This window comes from Poromitra crassiceps (assembly GCF_964638095.1).
Source record: "Poromitra crassiceps genome assembly, chromosome: 5".
NCBI classification, from domain to species: Eukaryota; Metazoa; Chordata; class Actinopteri; order Beryciformes; family Melamphaidae; genus Poromitra; species Poromitra crassiceps.
Window position 1 is genome coordinate 37,416,122 of NC_139642.1, and position 22,248 is coordinate 37,438,369.

At 43.6% G+C, this 22,248-nt stretch overlaps 1 protein-coding gene across 3 annotated transcripts; it reads left to right on the plus strand.

Moving 5' to 3' along the window:
* Positions 1-3,296: 3,296 nt before the first annotated feature.
* Positions 3,297-19,870, plus strand: LOC310776843 (sushi domain-containing protein 6). 3 transcript variants are annotated; one of them, XR_014552708.1, is made up of 6 exons: positions 3,297-3,500; positions 10,713-10,818; positions 13,650-13,853; positions 16,763-16,907; positions 18,239-19,476; positions 19,511-19,870. XR_014552708.1 is itself a non-coding variant. In XM_083637040.1 (5 exons), the coding sequence occupies exons 2-5, from the start codon at positions 10,725-10,727 to the stop codon at positions 18,528-18,530; spliced, it is 735 nt and encodes a 244-aa protein (XP_083493166.1). In that variant the 5' UTR covers positions 3,297-3,500; positions 10,713-10,724; the 3' UTR covers positions 18,531-19,870. The 3 variants fall into 3 exon arrangements, 1 of the variants encoding a protein (XP_083493166.1); XR_014552709.1 differs by having other exon boundaries at positions 18,239-19,472; XM_083637040.1 differs by having other exon boundaries at positions 18,239-19,870.
* The last annotated feature ends 2,378 nt before the right edge of the window (positions 19,871-22,248 follow it).

Sequence of the window (22,248 nt, forward strand, 5' to 3'; positions counted from 1 at the left end):
GGGGTTCCTCCGTATATAACCCCCCCCCACTAAAAACATGCAGAAGATCAGATCGTCATCGTCATCCGACCAGTGACGACAACATCCGAAGTTGGTCCCCGGGCGCTGTACGAGAAAGCGACCACTGCTCCTGGCCTGCCCCCCGGAGGAAAGGACATGCCTGGATGGGTTAAATGCAGAGGACACTTTTCACCGGCCACCGTCAGCATGAGTGTGTCCACAGCATGCATGTATTGTGGTGTTCGTGTGACAATAAAAGACGGGCTTGTCCCGTTACGAGAGTTTTTTTTTTTTTTTACCTCCGGCTTGGTTGAGCGTCCATACAGGCACTATTGGCTGGTGTCTGCCGGATTGGGGGTATGTATCCTGGTCGCTGCACTAGCGCCTCCTCTGGTCGGTCAGGGCGCCTGGTCGGGGTGGAAGGGAACTGGTGGGAATAGCGTGATCCCAGGGATGTATTACTGAACAGGCCTACCAGGCCCAGGGGCCCAAGAGCCCAGGGGGCCCATAACCCAGAACCTCTTCACAGGGCCACCGCGTCTCTTGCCCAGGCCTGGGACGAACTGATCCAAAGCCTTACACTACTGATATGGTATTCAAAATAGTTGTCCAAGTCTAGATGCGGATAAAAACCCACCTATCTTGTTTCCATACTTTGTATCTCTCTTCCACTCTTTTCTTCCTTTCCTCCTACAGCACCCTGCTGTAAATTAGCTACCCATGTTTAATACATTTTTTAAATCTGTGGTGCAAAAGCAGAAGAGTTGAATTTAAAAAGAGGAAGGGTGGATGAGAAGAAGTAACAAAGAAAGGAGATTGTTTGGTAAATGAGTTGTGACACTTTCCTCTATCTGCTTCTCATCATCCTCACGATATTATGACACAGACTGCCTGCGCGCACAGATAGCAAGGCATTATATAGGAAGTTGAATGGTTAAATAAGATTGCTTTATGCAGGGGAGAACAGGGCATGTGGTCACACTTTTCTCTAATTTGTGTATTTCTGACTAGTGCCTTACTACTGAGAAACTATATTTTTTGGGAACATTTTATAATAACTGTACACTACACAAAACACTAAATGTAAATAGGCTACTTAGTTATTCAAATATACTGATGCGGACATTCCTTTCTTTACTTTGAGTCTCTTTTAGTCCAGCACCAGTTTTTTCAACTGGTGGGGGGATGTGTGGGGATGTTACAGTAAGGCCCCAACCCTATATTCTTTTACCAAATGTTCCATAAGTTTACGGACAATTAGAGGATTATTGTGCTTTTGGCTTTAATTGAGTGTACCTGCACTGTAAATCCTGTGTTAGATACAAGTGAGTTTATTTCTTGTTATTGTGCTGTTGGCTTTGAGTGTTCAGGTGGCTGTGCTGTAAATCCTGTTGAGATGCAGGTGAGTGTATGTCTTAGTTATTATTCTGGCCTTAATTGTGCGTATGTGCGCTGTGAGGGGGGCCCTTTATGCATCCAGGCCCAGGGGCCCGCCATGGGATAATGCGTGATCCTCCCACATGCTACGTCCTGCTGGTGAAGCTCCCCCTGTCAGGTGAAAATAAGCGGCTGGCAATTGCGCATGTGTCGGAGGAAGCATGGTGCTAGTCTCAGCTCTCCACAGATTGGCAGAGGGTGGAGCAGCGACCAGGGCAGCACGGGAAAATAATTGGCCTAGTACAATTGGGGAGAAAATGGGGGGGGGGGGGGGGGGGGGATCTGAAAATTAAAGAAATAATAAAGACCCACTTTAGAGCCACGGACCCCCCCCATCTGATGAGATTTTGATAACAGTGAACATAGTCTTTTCTTCTACATTCTTTAATTGTGTTAACTTCTTATAAATGAGATAATACTTACGTTTAACAATTCATCAGTTTGGTGGGGACCCCCTGAAGGACTCCATGTTGAGAACCACTGCCCTAACATACCTGCATGGAAGCAGCCAGACGGGACAGGCTGCACTGTCTCCCTCTGCAGATTGTCAGTCGACCCCTGGAAAGAACTGACTCTGCTTATTACAACAAGCATAGCAAAGTCAGCAAGGTTTTATTTTTAGCACTTCCGTCAAGTCATTGCTTCAGATGAGAGGAAGAGGCATCAGAGCTGCAGGCTGCATGGCTTCAGCAGACTAAACACACAGCAGGCAGGCATGCAGGTGGAGGGTACAGGGCCCCACACACAATGCTTCTGGCCCATGGGCAGCAAACGTAAACAGCAGTTACTAGTTTCTGTGTTTTTCAAAGGCAAACTGTCATGGCTCAGGTTTAGATTATCTTCTTTTACAATAATTAGACCCATAAATGTTTGCTAAACAATATATCATCCATCCAAGAATGCGTGGCCAAGATAGGACACAGTGATGATGGAGATATTGAAGTCATCTTTCACTGTTTCACTCCTCTCATGTAATTAGCCTACTGCCATTACAAATCCAATCGTGAACAAACTAAGGATCTGGTCCCAGTTTCTGTCACATTTTGAATTACGGGAACTCTCCAATTAAAGTCCCCTATGCAGGAATCGTCCTTTTGCCCCTGCCACAGTCTACTCTTTTCGTACCAAAATAAATATTTTTATTTCGGTGGATCCTTCGTCCACTTGTCTAATGACTTGAATGAATTCCTTTTTCATAATGTTATTGATACACTCAATAAGATCTCATGATGCCTAATTGCCTATAATGAACTAGTGTAAGGTCAGGATTTGGGTTTGTGGTTGTGTGTGTGTGTGTGTGTGTGTGTGTGTGTGTGTGTGTGTGTGTGTGTGTGTGTGTGTGTGTGTGTGTGTGTGTGTGTGTGTGTGTGTGTGTGTGTGTGTGTGTGTGTGTGTGTGTGTGGGTGTGTGTGTGTGTGTGTGTGTGTGTGTGTGTGTGTGTGTGTTTAAACCAGGTGAGTCCTATGGGTGAGTCCCATTGAGATGGCATCTCAATGGGATAATACAATACAAAACCACAGTATGGTAGGTCACTTAAAAATATAGAGATAGAAGACAGGGACATTATTGTTAACGGTACTGTGTGTGGTCTGCCCACTGGAGAGAGAGAGAGACAGAAATAGAGACAGAAATAGAGATAGAGGGAGAGAGAGAGAGAGAGAGAGAGAGAGAGGGGGGAGGCGGGGAGTTTCCAGAACATGACGGAGCCGTGCGTGGGCGGGGCTTTCGCGGTCACAGCAGCCAATAGGAAGTCTCCGTGCGAGCTGTCAAACGTGTCAAACACAGCAGCTGATCGATGAGTCAGGCACGAGCCAGGAGGCGAAACATCACCACTTGTTGCTGAGCAGCCGGCGCGAGCAGAGGAGCGCGTTTCAGCTGATCCAGGAGCGTCTGTTACAGCTGATCCAGGAGCGTCTGTTACAGCTGATCCAGGAGCGTCTGTTACAGCTGATCCAGGAGCGTCTGTTACAGCAGAAAACAGCCCCAAACCTCCACCAAAACTAATCCAGGACCTGCCTGTTCTGACTCCCGCTGCTGCCTGCCAGTGCCTACACGCTTGTCAGGTGAGATATTTAGCATTTTCCTCCCATTCATAAAACCCATGCAATTTGGTTCATGTGAAAGTAGACATTCACTCCGGCCGCATCCAGCAGTGTAGCAGTGCCAAGCACACAACCTCAACTTCACCGAGGTAGACGATATCTGCACCCCTCCTAAAGGCTACCCCCTTCTTTAATCGGTACAACCGTTAAGCAGACTGCTTTTGCTTTAAGCAGTGGGATTTAAAAAATTGATTCAGAAATGTTTCCGGATTTATTCTGTTTTGATAGCCTACTCCCACGCTGTAACGATGAACTGACATAATGATAAAGTGGGTTGATTGAATTATTATAATAACACAGACTGAGGCCACCACTGCCACTGGCTCATAGTTTTGGTTCATGTTTGAGACCAGACCACGAACGGACAAACGTTAGCCTATAATGTTGTAGTGAATTTTAGAAGGATACTACTAACGTTAGACAAATATCATAGCACCATATATAGCCACTGTGGATTTGAAGATGCCATTCCCGTCCTGTCATCTTGTTGTTGGCGATCTCATGAAGCTTCCACGGATGTCTGAGCTATTGATGTTGCTGAGGAACAAAGCAGCCTTTCACATTGACTCACCGTTCACTACAGGATTTACCAGAAACAGTAGAGACCTATTCCTTTGATTAATGGGCTTTACTGTGATGTTTGAGGGGTTCCTATGTAGGGCTATATGATCTTTTTCAAAGTGTTTGAGCGGGTCCCAGACAGTGATCCAGGGGGTCCTATTGGTTTTTGAGGTATCTTGGCTCTCAGAGGGGGTCCCAGGAGATTTGAATGTGTCCTATCCCAGTGGTTTTTAGGGGGTCCCAGGGGTCATTAAAAGGCTCCTAGTGGGGATTGAAGGGGTTCCAGGGGTTCCCTGGCAAAATGAGGAACAGCTTAATTTACTGAATTTAATTCACTGGAAGTTATCCCAGTTATAGAATGTATGATAATGACATTTAGTTGTTTCACTGTCACCACTATTATCTCTCTTACTTACAGTAGAAGACAGTCCACTCAATTTAATATAAAATCAACAACTGTTAACCTATTTCCATAATGTCTCCCTAAGACAATATGCGGTATCAAATGGGGCCGGGAGTCTGTGGCCTGATTGGTGTCTGATGATGGGGTTCCTGTGACATGAAAACGTTTGCAAACCCTATAGCAGCTCTTTCCCCCTTTTCAAGTGGTGTCAGGTTTCTCCATAGCAACACCTGGTCAGATTGTGACAGGTTTCTCCATAGCAACACCTGGTCAGATTGTGACAGGCTTCTCCATAGCAACACCTGGTCAGATTGTGACAGGCTTCTCCATAGCAACACCTGGTCAGATTGTGACAGGCTTCTCCATAGCAACACCTGGTCAGATTGGGACAGGCTTCTCCATAGCAACAGCTGGTCAGATTGTGACAGGTTTCTCCATAGCAACACCTGGTCAGATTGTGACAGGTTTCTCCATAGCAACACCTGGTCAGATTGTGACAGGCTTCTCCATAGCAACACCTGGTCAGATTGTGACAGGCTTCTCCATAGCAACACCTGGTCAGATTGTGACAGGCTTCTCCATAGCAACACCTGGTCAGATTGTGACAGGCTTCTCCATAGCAACACCTGGTCAGATTGTGACAGGTTTCTCCATAGCAACACCTGGTCAGATTGTGACAGGCTTCTCCATAGCAACACCTGGTCAGATTGTGACAGGCTTCTCCATAGCAACACCTGGTCAGATTGTGACAGGCTTCTCCATAGCAACAGCTGGTCAGATTGTGACAGGTTTCTCCATAGCAACACCTGGTCAGATTGTAGATGCATGTCATACACCTAATCGTTGGTATGCAAATCAGAGGCTGATTTCCCTGGCAAAGCAGATGCAGGAACGTATATGACCTACAGCAGATTGAGATGGAGAGGGCTGGCAGTGTTTTACAGCTAGAAAAATGATGTAGGCAGACCATTGGACCTCCAGTTGGAAATCACCACCAATGAAAATGTAGACCCATTTAAAAAACACGATTTCAGACGGACAAGCCCGTCTTTATTGTCACACGATTACAATCAACACATGCACGGAGGGCCACAACACACACATGCTGACGGTGGCCGGTGAAATTTGTCCTCTGCTTTTAACCCATCCTGGCTTTGTCCTTTCCTCCGGGGGGCAGGCCAGGAGCAGTGGTCGCTTTCTCGTACAGCGCCCGGGGACCGACTTCGGATGTTGTCGTCACTGGTCGGATGACGATGACGATCTGATCTTCTGCATGTTTGTAATGGGGGGGGGGGGGGGGGGGGGGGTTATATACGGAGGAACCCCCCTGGGGGAGCACGGGGAGAACATGCAAACTCCACACAGACAGAAAGGCCCTTACGACGAGATACCCCACCTGGGCAGTAGGCACTGAAGACATGGGGGGGAACACAACCACAGCGCCCACAGTGTCCCAGGCGAGAATCGAACTCAGGACCTTCTGACTGCGAGGCGACAGCTCTACCACTGAGCCACCGTGCCCATTTGATACTTACCATGATGTGTACTATGAATTTACATAATAAAGAACGATATCAAGAGAAGGATCGTATGAAAGGTATATTCAGTATTGTAGTACAATATTGTCTTTCATAATGAGACTCAGAAAACACCCCAAGCGAGCAAGCTTGATCAATACCTATTCACCTTATGTAGAAGAGACAGTCTGGCTTGAGAGACTAACAGGAAGTGTAAACACAAGAGGAACCGATTGTGTTTACACTTCCTGTGGCAGAGCTTATCACCACAGCCTGCTTCCAGTGAGTCACTAGCTTTGACCAGAGAGACGATCTCTGGTTTGAGCAGGTAAAACAGCCGGCGTTTTGAACAGGAAGTCGTAACACAAACGGGTCGAGTGGGCGGGGCTACATACGGCGAATAAAGGAGAAAAATATATTGAATGTTTTTTCCCATGTTTCACTGCGTTCACGGAATGCACACATTAATGCAACAGGGTTTGTAGCCCACAAGCTGACGACACGCAATGTCTGTTTCACAATGACACACATTCACACAATACTGTGCCCCACCGGCTCACAGTTCACTGGGTTTTCTGAGTCTGACAATCAGAGCAGAAAGAGCAAAGTACAGCATTGCATATAGCAGCTTTCATGACCAACTTCCTGTGACAGCTACTGATCAACCAGACTGTCTGATGTGGCTCAGTGGGCAAAGACACGTAAGAGCTTACTGTAAATCTACACGCTCAAAATAGACTTCAAGTGCTGTTTATTACAAATAAACCGGAAAATATGCTCCAGGGGATTCTGCGCAGGAAAGAGCTTCCAGACACTGATGTTTAGAACAGACAGTGCCTTTCATGAACTGGAGAGATTGGAATGTAAATAGTTGACTGTTGTATTATATCAGTCAGTGTTACAGAGTAGCTGAACTGATATTGATTTAATGTTGCAATGCAGATTATTACCTTGGTGGCCTCAGTGGGAATTAACCCTGGTGGGTGCATGCTCTACCCATTGAACAAAAGCTCCAGTCTTATGTATACAGGTAAGGGTTCCCACTGGTCCTTCAAATCCTCAAAAGTTTGTGAATTTGAGGGGGTGGGTCAAGGCCTTGAAAGTTTTTGAAAATAGACATAAATAGATATGGAATGTGCTTGAATTTATATATTTTGGGCAAGAATAGAAATTGAAGTTGTTTTTGATTTATTTTAAACTAAACGTGTAACACACCCAGCAGAGTTGAGAAGTGTTCAAGCCTCTCTCTTTTTAATTGTTGTCTGTGAGCTTCGGTAAAGCTTCTAGTTCTCATTGTAAAAATTCTCAGTGTTGTAACAGTAATTCACCTTGATCTGTGTCTCAAACTACTAGGGTCCTTGAATTTAAGGGAATTGTGCCTGGAAAGTCCTTGAAAAGTAATTGAATTTGATTTTTAAGAAGGTGTGGGAACCCTATAATCACTGATCCTTTAGTACAATATTACAGCAGCAGTAGGGCAAGATTTCATGTAAAGATGCCTATGTCTTATCTGTGATTAAATGACAAACTGGGCCTGCAGCAGAGAAGACACCAGTGTCCTATCTAACTGAGATCTGCAGCTTCAGCCTTTTTGTGCAGTAATGCTGATGTGGGTACACTGGCAGGAAAACCTCTCTGCCCACAGGAAGTGACAAATCAAAACATCACAGTGAAGTCTCAGCTAGATCCCCCCCGGAGAAAGCTGCACTTGCCAACGTTAGGGTTTCTCCTCTCTGGTCTCTCTGGTTTCTTTCTTATATATAGACCGTTTCCATGGAATGGTGTTGCTAGGGAACCGTTTAGAACCTATCTTATGTCCTGTCAGTTATTGGACGAGCAAACACAGGAAGTAAGCAGGGCGGAATTTAGAATGTTCATGTTGTCGAGTTGAAGCCGTCTATAAAGCATCACAGACCGGCTGCTTGGTAAACATGAGCTGCTGTGTGTGACGTTTACTGACAACAAATTTCAAAGTGACCTCTCACTGTCATTCAGAGCCGCTAATGTGCAAACTTACCTAAGAGTGTTGCTCATGTTTTTATCCCCACTGTAAATTTAGCAATCCTTCCTACACTGGAAAAAAATTGACAATGAAGGCTTGTCAGAATGGCGTTTGTAATTAATTATGCTGATTGATGTGATGTTGATGCATCACATCCTTTTAACAGCTTTTAAGCTTGTGAAAATTGGTCTGTGTGAAGCCAAGCAATTTTCAACTGACTGTTTTATAGTCACAACAATTAATAACGTTTAATGCTGTGACAGTGATGAAGCGGCTGGAAAAACAAGCTTTATAAAATAGCGTGCTTTAACAACATTCACACGCTCAGCGCTTAAGAGGAATACGATAAAGATTGTGGCATTTCTTATCTCAGCTGAAACTGGGGGATGATGAACTGCAACAGCCGGTTCTTCTAAAGATGCTGCAACGTTTGGTGTTTCACAGTAAAAGAGAATGAGCGCTGGCCCTCTGCTCTTTTATACCTTATTCTCATGTTGAAATCAGAAATACCATTTTAAAGACTTTACAGAAGAATTTGCAAAGATCTAAAAGTCCTCCTTACACTTCTGCAGCCACCTGGATGCACTAGAGAGGATGCCAGTTGTGAAGTTGTGAGGTGAAAGGCAGTATTTATTTACTTTCAGTGTTTGTGCAGAATAGAATGAGATGGCTGCTGCTGGTGAAGCCTCCCCATTTCCAACCTGACAAACATGATGACTAGCAACCTCCCACATAGGCTGTGGTCACAAGAGACGGAGCTGTGTATGTGGGTGTGTTTGTGAATGTGGGTGTTGAACCTCGGTAATGTTTGAATCCTGTGCAAATTATAATTTATTCCACAGACTGGATGTAGAAAAACAACAGTGTGTGTGTGTGTGTGTGTGTGTGTGTGTGTGTGTGTGTGTGTGTGTGTGTGTGTGTGTGTGTGTGTGTGTGTGTGTGTGTGTGTGTGTGTGTTTGTGTGTGTGTGTGTGTGTGTGTGTGTGTGTGGGCGTGTGCATGAGTTTGTCTGGCATGGTTAGGCAACTTGGGGCCTCCCCCGCTGTCCCTGAGATGACTGGCACCACTCTTGCCTTGAAAGCACGACACAAACACACACACACACACACACACACACACACACACACACACACACTCCACTGAAAACAATGTGGCATTTAGGCTGACACTCTACCTGTTCACTTGCAAGTCATTTGGAGAAAGTTGAGGTTTTTCAGCGTCACAAGGGAACGAGGGAAGGATAGTTTCTGTTTGAAGACAAAGAAAAGTTTGGTGCTCAGTTGTAATGCCACATATAAGGAGCAGAGCTACAGACTGCACACCAGTCATTTGGGTATAAGGAGCAGAACCACAGACGGTGCACACCAGTCATTTGGATATAGGTCTTGGTCGATGCTGAATCAATAAACAGTGTGAGGTGGTTAGTTTCGCTATTGGTCGAAAGGTCAAAATGCGACGGCAGGTTCATGTTGGGACAGAGTGGCAACCTGGTCTGCTGTAGAGCAGTTGATGGTGCTATGGGTTCACTATTGCAGTTTAACATCAATAAATCACGTTAACATTGAGACAGTTTAGTAGGCTAAACACTGTAAACAAATGCCACTATCATGAAGACTGTCAGCCACTACTGGCCTCTACACTGCATGTTACATTGTGGTCGGTCCACAGGTCTTATTTGACTCAGTCATGCCCAGGCTTCCTCGTAAAGACCCTGGTTTGACTCAGTCATGCCCAGGCTTCCTCGTAAAGACCCTGGTTTGACTCAGTCATGCCCAGGCTTCCTCTGTAAATACCCTGGTTTGACTCAGTCATGCCCAGGCTTCCTCTGTAAAGACCCTGGTTTGACTCAGTCATGCCCAGGCTTCCTTGTAAAGACCCTGGTTTGACTCAGTCATGCCCAGGCTTCCTCTGTAAATACCCTGGTTTGACTCAGTCATGCCCAGGCTTCCTCTGTAAAGACCCTGGTTTGACTCAGTCATGCCCAGGCTTCCTTGTAAAGACCCTGGTTTGACTCAGTCATGCCCAGGCTTCCCCGTAAAGACCCTGGTTTGACTCAGTCATGCCCAGGCTTCCTCTGTAAAGACCCTGGTTTGTTGGCTGCATTGTGGCTGAAACCACAGTACAGTGTTTCCCACAGAGTTTGAATGTATCTGTGGTGGCCGGTGAGTTGACATAGGGGGTGTGGGGGTCAGGGGGATTGCTTTACCTGGTCCCTGCTTGTAAAATATCCACCGGTCCATGTCTTCTAACATCTCTCTCTCTCTCTCTCTCTCTCTCTCTCTCTCTCTCTCTCTCTCTCTCTCCCTCTCTCTCTCTCTCTCTCTCTCTGAGTATGTGTGATTGTCAGTAGAGTAAAATAACTTAATGCTCAAATGGGTTGCCAAATATACTTTGGCAGCCGTTACAGTACTATATGGCCAAGTAAAGTCTATGTGTGGGAAGAGCAGTAGAGCTAGGACTTAATGCCACCACCACCAACAGAGTTGAGCCTAAAGGTTTCAGATGGGAAGGTCGCTGGTGCAAATCCCAGACTGGGTGAGGAAGCAAGCAGGAAGAAAATGTAGCATTGGGCAATGGTAGAATAAAGCAGAAAGTGTACTGGCCAGGGTTTCTATGCATACATGGACATTAGGTTTGTTTGCGTGTGTTTTCTGCACAGCTGATGGAGTGTCTCTCTGTTGTGTCATCAGGAAGTTGATTTGATGTCTACGTCCGTCCTGTATCCATGGCCATGTGGACACGTCAATCTGTGCTGTGGACTCCTCCTCCTGGCCTTCTTACCTCAACTCACTGCAGGTACCACCTCTCACCCCGGACCTTCACCCATAACACCTCACACCTCCCTCACACCTCACCCCTCAGACCTCACCCAGTCAATGTGGAAAGCCAGGCTACCAACTGTCATGTTAGCAATCCATCCGCTACATTCATTCATTCATTCATTCATTCATTCATTCATTCATTTGTTGAATTATTTGTTTTCTACATGTTTTCCCTGAACATTAGTTTCAATCTGGTAATCCAGAGTCTATCAGTCTGATGACTAATACAACTCTGGCACAGATGGCTGATATTTCTGGGTTTCCGGTGTAGAGCAGATATCATTGATGACAGTCCGCTTGATGTGAGAATGTTGGAGGTGCAGTTGCTCAATTGTAGGTGTTTTAGGTCCAGATGGTATTTTGGCTAATCTCATAAACGAGACGTTGGACTGTAAACAAGAATGGAAGCTGAAGTCTTGGCGCGGGCGTCCGCTCTACACCGGATACCCCGAAATATCATCCATCTGTCCCAGAGTCTTATTAGTCATCAGACTCTGGGCATCCATGGCAGTTAATTTGATCACAAATAAACCTAGTTTGTAAATCAAGTTTCAGAATAATTAGCAATTACACCACGTTGTAGAACAAAAATTGCCAACACCTACACTGTTAGAATGACACCTACACTGTTAGAATGACACCTACACTGTTAGAATGACACCTACACTGTTAGAATGACACCTACACTGTTAGAATTACACCTACACTGTTAGAATGACAGGGGAAACACCGTTTGATGTGTTCACTGGTCACAGGCTGGAGTTTCAATCCTAAATATCATTTAGCATCACTTGGAGTGAAAAAAGTATGCATACTGTCACAACATGATTATTATCCAGGAAGTCAAACTTCTGAGTCATCTGAAGACGTCGGCTCACAAAATAGCTCTGTTTTTGTAGAAATAAGTTTCTGTTTTTTAACCGTTGACTGGCAAATTTCAGGTTCCAACCTTTGTTCAATATGAATATTTACCATTTTGGAATGAACCATTTCTTATTCTAGATTCATTTGATAAAATAAATAACATTAGAAAATCTCAAACACTTCAGCATATTGAGAAAACTTTTGCCTCTGAACTTTGATGACTCCGAACTGACAACTCCTGGCTCCTCTGCTGCATATTACTAATGCATTACTAATTACATGACTAATTACTAATTACATTATTAATAATGACATACTGAAACTGAAACTGAAAGAGTCTGTAGGGAAGCTTCTGAAAATGCTGACTGATATTGATTGTGAACTCAAAATGAATGTCAGGTACTCTGACACACAGCCTGCAGCCCGTTTCTGTTCATGTTGACTCTGTTGCAGATAATCAAAACTAAGTTTACACGGCTCCTCCTCTCCGTATCATAACTGTCCATTTCATTCTGTTCCTTCATGATAAGGAGAGGCCTTATCATAACTGTCCATTCATACAGTTCCTTCATGCAAACATTTCAAATTTAGCTGACATTCTTATCCAGAGTTACTCGTAGTCTCACTCAAGGGCCCATTGACAGGACACGTTGCTGTTGGCCAGAATCAAACCTGCAACCTCTCTATTATGGGAAGACCACCTTGCTGCTATTTCAGCTTGGCCCATCTGTCAGTACAAGCAGCAAGTGATTTGTTTCAACTCAACATTTAGACTCTGTCTTGTAGAGATTCAGCTGGCTATTAGTGTGCTGCTGAAGCACTGATCATTTCTTTGGCCAATGAAAATGGGCAACGTCCCCAGCAACAGGCAATACAATTAAAAGAATAAGCTACAATGCAACTTTTTTGGAACTGGTGCACATTAAAGTTGTTCAAAAAGTGGTTGTGAATCACCACCCTACTATGGGAATAACTCAGTTAAAACCCTTTTTTGTTATTCTATGAAACCATTTGTGTGGGTTGACCTTACTATAGAGCCAGTAAGTGGCATTGATGTTGCCACAATGAATCAGTTGCTTTGAATCTGATCACTCAATGACTCAATTTCCCCTCAGGGATCAATAAAGTTATTCTGATTCTGATTCTGATTCTGATGGATATGATCACTGGGCAATTCGTTGAAATGCTTTCCATCCATAGCTCTTTTCACTTGCAGCCTTCTCTTCACGTGTCAGTGTGGCTGTCAGAGAAGCTAGCGGGGGTAGAGGTAACCTACATTAGAGAAGCAGACTGGCAAGCAGAAGGTTGAATCTCTGAACACCAGTAGGGGAAGTGAAACAGTACCACTTTTAGCTGCTGCAGTGGGCAGGGTGGTGCTGAAAAAGAGCATGCATGTCATGAGTTAATATAGTTTTTTTTTTTAACAAATGAACTACCACTACCCAGATCAGAAGCATGACCTCCAGACTTTGCCTCATGTCACCACTTGTATACAGTAACAATATTGCCTTGCTGTCCTTTGACACTGTACCAGTATACATTGTGCCAGCCTGCCCTGCACCCTGTCACACCTCTTCCTAACATGCAAGCAAACTCTGGCAGATGGAGTGTGAAATATTATCCAGATAAAGTACCAACCATGTCCAATACTGGGAAGCAGCATGACCTCTCACATCTATTGTAGGTTGAAGGTGGAGTTGAAGGTGGAGTTGTGCACAAACCTTTGCAAGAATAGAGGCAGGGCGACACGTAGCTCAGCCTGTTTGCTGACACAGGGAGCAGGTTAGAAATGAGTGTGTGAAGCGTGCAGTATTTCTAATGAGTATAATTACCGTAAACAAATGCATTGCTATGGAGATTGGCAGCCTCAGGTGTCACAGCATGTGCTTTACTGTTCTGCTCTGCCCCCCCCCCCCCCCCCCCCCCCCCGCCCCTCCTCAGGCAGACAAGGGAACTGCAGCCACCCTCTGGTACCAGAACACGGGGGTTTCCGCTGTGAGCCGTCCCCATGCCGAGGTTTCCCCCAGAAGAGCTCCATCTATGTGTTCTGTGAGACCGGGTACCACATCCCCAGCAAGGTCCGCAGCTCCAAGTGCCGGCATGGGAAGTGGCTGCCTCCAGTGCCTGCCTGCATCCCTCTGAAAGGTAAGGGGGTGCTGAGTTACAGTGCTAATGTCCCACAAGAGGGGAATAAAGTTAGATTTCCTTTGCACAATACTGCTGCCTTAAAGGTCGGATGGCAGGCTGGCGTAGTATGTTGGAGCAGCGTAGGCGACAACCATTGTCAGGAAGCCCTTGAGCAAGTCATCTTGACCCCAACATTTCAATGCGGTCGCTCAGTGACCAATGCGGTCGCTCAGTGACCAACAGCAGAACACTGTGGCTGTACTGGGCAGTTTCCAGGTTTGCATTTAGGTGGGAACGAGAGTGCTGATAGCTTGAGTGATTTTATCAAACAAAAACAAAACAACAAAAGGACAGTTATGAGTTTTGAGCCTCTGCAATATTGTGTGCTGATTAGAAACATGCTTGACAGATTAGCTAGTTTTATTTTGAGTTGAGCGTTCTCAGTGAAGTCCCTTGAGACTGTGTGATGAAGGGCTGTATAAATAAACTTGACCTGACTTGACTGGAGTTGCACCAACATTAACGACAGAGAGATTGTCTGTCCTGCATACAACCCAACTGGGTAGTATTTACAGTCTAACCCTGACATCAGTTGATTCAGTCATTGATTAAATAAGGTGTTTCAGTGGTGAATGTCTCTTCGCAGTAACGCTATATACAGTAGCTGATATGAATGGAAAGCAGACTCACTGAGATTATTAATATGAATAATTATTATCAACTTTGTCAGAAATATTCTTACACAATATGTTGGTCCTATATTGCTCAGAAAGAAGAACACTATTGCTTTGGATAAAATAGCTCCTACCAAAACACACACAGTAAGTCATATGTTCAGATTCCTGACATGCAGAGTTTCTCATTAGTGACCATGTTCTCAGACAGCGGTTTGCAGCTTCCCAGCGTCAGCAGGCATCAGAGCATTCCTATGTGATTACTTCAGTTTATAATTGACCACATGCCTCATCCCAGCCAATGTTTTTAAGGCTGATTAATCACGCATCGCTTCCTTCTTGCTATGAGTGTTCAGGAAGTAGACAGACATGACTGTGGTTGTGTTTAGCTCAGAGCGGAGAACATGGCAAATAAAAAGGTTCAGAGTTTGATTCCTGCTAAAAATAATAATAATAATAAATGCTCCTAAAAGTCCTCCTCTCTACTCTGAACCGTTTACCAGCTTAAGACTTCTCTTACGGGCTAAGATGCTTTGTGAATAGATTTTATCTATAAGGGGAAATTCTTATAAAATGTCATCACTCTGAGTTTTCTTAGAATTTCACCACTAGGACCACCTGTTAGTACTAGGAAGCTTTGTGGATATGGCCCCTGATACGCTAAACCCCACCGCACATACAGGTACAAATACTAAGAATTATTATGTCTGGTGTTTATGTGGCCTATTTTGGTCTACAAGGGGTAGATATATAGTCAGCAAAGCAAGAATTAGTATTTGCTACCATCCACCATAATAATGTTTGATATGTTGTGTTCTTATCTACCTCATCTTCAATTATTGGCTGGTACAACCCAATTTCCTCTTTGGGATCATTGATTGTTTTGATTGTTTTCATCTCATCTCAATAATTAATTAAATCTTTCCCTATTAGATTTGATGCTTAATATTAGATCTAACCAATAGAGACACTGCATGAAATAGGCCACGCCCATCACGGAGAAAGCGCTCCATTCACTCCCATACACCAGCGTAATTTTCCTTGAATTAAACATGGCTAAAAGCTGTTGTGTGGTGGGCTGCGCAGACAACAAATGTAAAAAATCGCCAAAAGACCCTTCTCACAGGGGCCATTTTGTGTCTAAAAGACAGGGTAAACACAGGTGAAAGCAAAACACTAATGAGGGTTTCAAACTTCCATTTTTGGAATTTGTCTGTGGAATGTCTGTGTGGACATATATATAGGTCAGGTGTGTATACACCACACACACCTGACCTACAGCGTGGTGGTTAATCCTTAAGGGTGTATGGGGAAAGGGTGGGCTATTACACCACTAAACGCTCAGAGCAGCTTGACCCCAGTAAGTCCGTACACCTCCATAACGACAACAGGAGTCTTTTATCTGTCGACCTACTTAACAGAAACACAGACATGCTCAGACTCAATGCAGGGGAACGTAAAGCTTTCCTTTTCACGGCCCAGTTTCCTCTGTTACCATTCACTCTGTGACACGCTCAGACAGGAAGCTCGAGCTCACAAAGAGGAAGTGGGCCGACTCACCATAATAACCATTAAGCGTTTCCGCTGAGTTGGTGCTGTCAGAGCTTCATGGAAAGCTACTGCCGTGCCGTCATGGGTGCCGACAAACCACATAACTAGACAGATAACCTCCTCTCATAGATTGTAGATTAAATACGTCTATTATTGCGTATTTACAGTGGCTTTTTCCACGATGCTTTGCGTACAATTTGGTTTTGCACAAGACACTTTATGCAACCTACTGTCTGAAGATATAACAAGATAGATATTATCTTGTAGACACTTTATGCAACCTACTGTCTGAAGATATAACAAGATAGATATTAGGATATACAGTGTAGGTTTAATTGTGTCGGTTGATGTTTAAAGGAAAACTGAAACACACCTTCAATTTTGGGCCTATTTTATTGTTTTGTGGTGTATTTCTCTTATTGCTGTAGATAACTAACTGGTCAAATGCAGACAATTTTCCAGCAGCTCAAATGGATTTTGATATGAGAAAATGTTTTAGGATCTACAACATCATCTGTGAGCATCAGGTTTTGGTGTCTGTCCCTCAGAGTCAAGGAGCGAGGGCGTCTTTCTAAGGAGACGTTCAACAATCATACAGGGAGAAATCCATGGTAGAAGAGGAGAGAGATCAACTTCTCCACCCACAGCAGAGGACAGTAGACGCTGGATTCTTCTTTTAACAATGATTTGTCTCTTTCTCAGAGAGGCATAATGTCAACCCAGAGGACAGGGCCACCCACTCTATGCCCAACGTTGCCACGACAGCAGTGGGCGTGTCCATCTTCCTGCTCACCACCACCGCCTGCATGATCGTCAAGTCCCGCCTCTACCGCTGTCACTCACACAGGTGAGGCCGTCAGATCGGCTCGGAAACACTGGAGCCGTTCCCTATTGAATATCCTCATCATTTATTTGACAGACAAACTGAATGATAAAAGGCAGGGCGGTAATGTGTTGTCATGGATCTCCTGTGACCACAAGTGTCCAGGTTGAGTCAAACTGAGTCCCTTCCAGCTCCATGTATCGGTGTATTGTAAGTAAGTGTATCATCGGGGGTCCTGGCAGGTCAGTTGCCAAAGGTGCCAAGTTTTCGGGAGATTGGCCTGTTGGTCAACTGATGGCAACTTAAGTCAACTTAAATGATGAGAACAAGACTAAATAATCAATGTCCACAGTAGATCATTTACTCTGTGCTAACACTTTAGCATACACTTGAGCGATAGTAGGCAACTAGCATTATCTCAAAGTAAGAAAACTTACGTTTTAGTGGTAAAAACAAGTTGTCAGTGTTTTTATGATATGGCCTGAAGATTTGTAAATCTCCTATTATCCAAAACATCATGTTACATGTCGTGCAGGAAAATTCACTTCATGACAGGAACAGACACTTACTGACAAGGGAGCTTGAACCTGAGTCCTCCAGTTAAAACATGATTCGTCTTGATTGCTAGGACCCAAAATGGTGGTGTGTGTTGTTGGGACACTTCTATGACTTGGGCGTTAGAGGTCATATGGTAAAATGAGGGCGAAGTGAACCTTAAGTTCGTCGGTTCCACAAAGCACCTTAAGTTAAGATTTTCCTTAGAGTCCAAGTTAAGGTGTATCGGTTGCAAATCGGTTGCACAAAACACCCTCAAATCCTCTTCTTAAGGTTAAACATTTTAATGGTGATGATGAGAAAGCAGCCTGAGTCTCTGCTGGGGTCGGCTGCTAATCTGATGGCTGAGGTCAGATGAGAGAGAGTATTGAATGCACACAGACAGGAAGTGACATCATGGCACCCAGTGATGACAGTAAATATGTTCTTAAAATAAGCTGTTCACGTAAACTAAAACTTAAGATGGAAACTAAGATCAAATAAAAATGTTTTTAGTTATAGTTATTAACTAGTTACACTGTTTATGTGCAGATTAAAAAAGAGAATACATTTTGGTATTTTGCATTTTTATTGAACACTACTTAAAAATGTATGTAAATATCTTTTTTCTTCCTTTTTCTTTTCTTTTTTATAATTTTGTGATTTATTGTTTCTATTACACAATACCTATTACAAAATGGTCTACTCTAAAATATTATTTAAAAAAGTCACACAATGACCAAACCCACACTGAAAACTAAAACTACATTAAAAATATATATATATATTTTTAAAATCTCACACTCTCTCGTCCCCTCCAGCCGGCGCTCGTCGGACCAGATGGACCTGATGGTAGAGGGTCTCCCCGTGTCTCTGCCCTCCTATGAGGAGGCGGTGTACGGCAGCTGGGGCCAGCGACTGGCCCCGTGCTCGGGCCCCGGGCCCACACAGCTCCTGCTGGCTCAGGAGGGCGATGGACCGGACCCGCCCGGCCGGAGCACCGACCACCCCCCGCCCCCCTACGAGGAGGTCCAACCACGTCCCGGAGAGGGGCTGAGCGACGCGGGAGTCCGCCAGCTACAAGTCGCACTGCCAGACGATAAAGACCCTTGATCCACACACTGACACACGGGTGCAATTTGATTAGGGCTGGGGATCGGTACTTGATACTTTTGAAAGGTATCGACCGAAATAACTCAGTACCAAGTAGTATTGAAACTTCTCCAGTCAAATGATGCCTACATTCCATCTTTTTTGTACACAGATCAAAAACAAACAAACACCAATTTGTGGTTTTACTTGCAGCCAATCACCGCAAGGGTTCTTCGAGTTAATGCGACGTGTGATTGGCCCACTACCACAGCAGCTACAACCCATACAGTCTGTGGTGGGGAAGTCGAGTGCGGTGTTTATGTGACGGAGTTGAATGAATGAATTAGAAAATGAACGAATGAAGTAGAAAAAAAGTATAGAATCAATGAAGTACTCTATTGGTATCGGTATCACTTTAACGGTACTGGTATTGGTACTGGTATCGTAATATTTTAATTTAAACGATACCCAGTCCTACATTTTATCGCACTTCAGTTGATCAATTTACAAAACAGTAGAATTAAGCTGATAAGCTCTGATTGGCTTGCTGTAATGTCATGAAGCCCTGAGGGGCGGATTGACTGCAGTGGATTTATGAATGAAAAGTGTCTTAATGATTATTGATTGTATATTGTATGTGTGTGACAGAATGAGCCTGGGGCTGTAAATGTATACTGTATCAGGTGCCTCTTTGTGTTTGTGTGCCTGTACATCAGCTGTCAGGTGAAAACATTGTATCTAATGTATGTGAGCTTTTTTCAGCAACTTGACACAGTCTTGTTTGCAGCTTGACAATTGATTTTTGAGTTTATTTGGTGGATTTTAAAATGTTTCATCAGCCCAGGAGGTTGGAGAATTTTCTCAGTTTCAGTGAAAATATGAAAATCACCCAAATTTGAGTTTTTACATGATGACAGCTATATGAAGGTGTATAGGCGTGTGTGTGTGTGTGTGTGTGTGTGTGTGTGTGTGTGTGTGTGTGTGTGTGTGTGTGTTTTCAGCACTGTTCTGGAGACGTTGTCTATTCCCCTCAGTGATGGGGGTTATTGCGGCCTTGTTGGTCGAGGTTGCCTTAGTTTCCACGGTAACTGACTCTATTCCATTTCGAATTCAGACTTTTGTATAGCAAACACCTTGTACAGCATGTTGTACCAGGTGTTGTACCAAGTGGTGTTGTTCTGAAACCAGCACAGTGGACAGACACTCGGGTGAACGATGACATTTTGAACTTGGAACTTGGATCATAAATGTTTATTCTGTGGACAACAAGAGACATTTAGAGACTTGAAAGTGTTAAGGGTCTTCATGAGTGTTTCCTCTGTATTCGTTCAGCAGTCGTGAATGAAGTAAAAAAAAAATATATATACACACATATTATTTATATATATATATATATATATATATATATATATATATATATATATACTGTGTATATATATACTGTGTGTGTGTATATATATATATATATATATATATATTCGATTAATTTCACCTTTTTATGGTAAGAATCCTTTCATTTACTAAATACACACGAATTTGTCTCGGTGGCCCTGGTGCAGAGACATAGTAAGACTAGTGCTTTCAGCATGATTGATTATGCAAACAGTTTTCATGCCACTAGAGCTGAAATCAGGACAAAAAAACAAGCATGGAGGTGAGACCAAAACCCAAACCCCCAAAGTCCAGTATGTCCTCTCTTCACCCCACTGGGTCTTCTGTCCTGCAGAGTGTCCGTCTGTCTCCAGAGACCTTGAATGTATTTTATGTTTCATTTCGTAGCAAATGGGGGGACAAATCAAACTATTATGTATGGATTGTAATATTTACAGACTTGATTCTTTGTACATTGTATTATTGCACAGAATTATATGCAGAATAAAAGTTGAGATGTTTCATTGGTAAATGTCCTGGCCTTGTTTGTGATTTTGTTTGTTTGTTTGTTTGTTTACAAAACATCATATATTCTAGATGCTGCAATTCTGGAGTCACAAGAATGTTTTCACAGCACTGAGGAAATGCCACAATCAAAATTAAATGCTGTAAATGCTTTATATATATATATATAAGCAATATCACATGAGAGGGCATTCCAGGGCGAGGGGGTGGCTGCAGCAAGGCCCTGTCAGAGGCCCCCCTGTCACAGCTTTAGCAAAGAGATACCTGTGATGCTTATCAAAGTGGATATAAATTATATGATCATATTCAGCCAGACAGTCAGATGGAGATTTAAAATGGTGAGCATTTGGAAATTTCTTGGACCCAGTAATGTTGTTTCTTATGAACTTAAATACCCCCTTAAAACCCCTTTTAGCAACCAAGTTGAATTTCATCCACTAAGCATAAATATGACATTTCAATCATAAAAGTTCAAATTTCCAGTAGACTATTGTGGCACCTTGCCTAAAGCCTAAAGAGTAAATGTGGAGTGACACCAGAGGTTTAGCTCAGGTTTAAGCAACCACCACCACCACCCCCAAAGCTGAATCTAACTGACTGTACCTGAATGCAACGTGGGTCTCCTCTGGGTGAGAGACATTACAGAGAAGGTGAGAGAGAGGGAAAAAAGTCTTGGCATTGCCGGAGTTAATGGGGGGGCCAGGGGGGCCAGGTTCCCCAAGTAGTAAAAAAATTAATTAAAAAAATTAAAAAGAAATAAACAAATAAAAAATGCTCACGATTTTAAATCTCCATCTGACTGTCTGGCTGAATATGATCATACAATTTATATCCACTTTGATAAGCATCACAGGTATCTCTTTGCTAAAGCTGTGACAGGGGGGCCTCTGACAGGGCCTTGCTGCAGCCGCCCCCTCACCCTGGAATGCCCTCCCCAGTCACATCTGACAGGCTAAAACGCATTGTCTTTCATACTCATTATGTCATCTTTCCAAAACAAGCCATGGATCTTTTAAGTTTAATAGAATTTGAATTACATTATGACAAGCTCCATGTAGTGGTGGTGAGCAGGAATTGAATGATTGAATGAGCCATCTGCATGCTTCTCTGTTGCATGTTGGGCAATTTGAGCAATTACCATAATGAGCTAATTAATTGCCAAAACTGGAAATTAGCATGAATTATATAAATAGTGAAGCTGAAACCAGGAAATTGTTATACTGTATTGTTGCTTTTAATCAATTTAGAAAGGTGATCTATAGTCTAAATTGATGTTTGGAAGTCCAGTAATTAATCGGTTGCCATAACAGAGTCTACTTAACTATTTCTAAATTGACTAAAAGCTAAAATATCGCCTTTTCCCGATTTTGACCTATAGCCAGGCACTTCAAAAGTCATACACAGAGAAATACAGCATCAGTGACAGTCCCTCGTGGTTCCCTGTGTATGTCAGCTGCCTTCAGAGGGAGAGGTGGTGAGTTCTAACCTGGAATGTGCACAGACTGAACTTTCATCTGTGTATTTTGAGGCAGCAATGTTATTTATATTTGAATAAAAGTGGAAATAGGCATAAAAATGTTCTTTTATTACACTTCAAATTAATTCATATTAAAGCTGGCTGCTAGGCGTAAAGAGCTAGTGATGTTAAAGAGAGAATGGTGCTGTCTCCTCCATCGGGAATCGAACCAACATCCCACCTGTCATGTAGCGACAGACACAGCAACTCATCATGCTGAGCTATAAGCTGTTTGGAGCACACCTTCTGAATTCTACACACAGTGTTCACACTGACAACAACACAGAGCATAAAGAGTGAGATAGGTCAGAATTGAATGAGTGAGCA

Bases quoted from the DNA above. Each gene is read 5' to 3' on its own strand.
- LOC310776843 (XM_083637040.1), top strand. From the start codon at position 10,725: ATGTCTACGTCCGTCCTGTATCCATGGCCATGTGGACACGTCAATCTG. The intron at 10,819-13,649 runs GTACCACCTCTC...GCCCCTCCTCAG, and splicing joins CTTACCTCAACTCACTGCAG to GCAGACAAGGGAACTGCAGC. The intron at 13,854-16,762 runs GTAAGGGGGTGC...TCTCTTTCTCAG, and splicing joins TGCCTGCATCCCTCTGAAAG to AGAGGCATAATGTCAACCCA.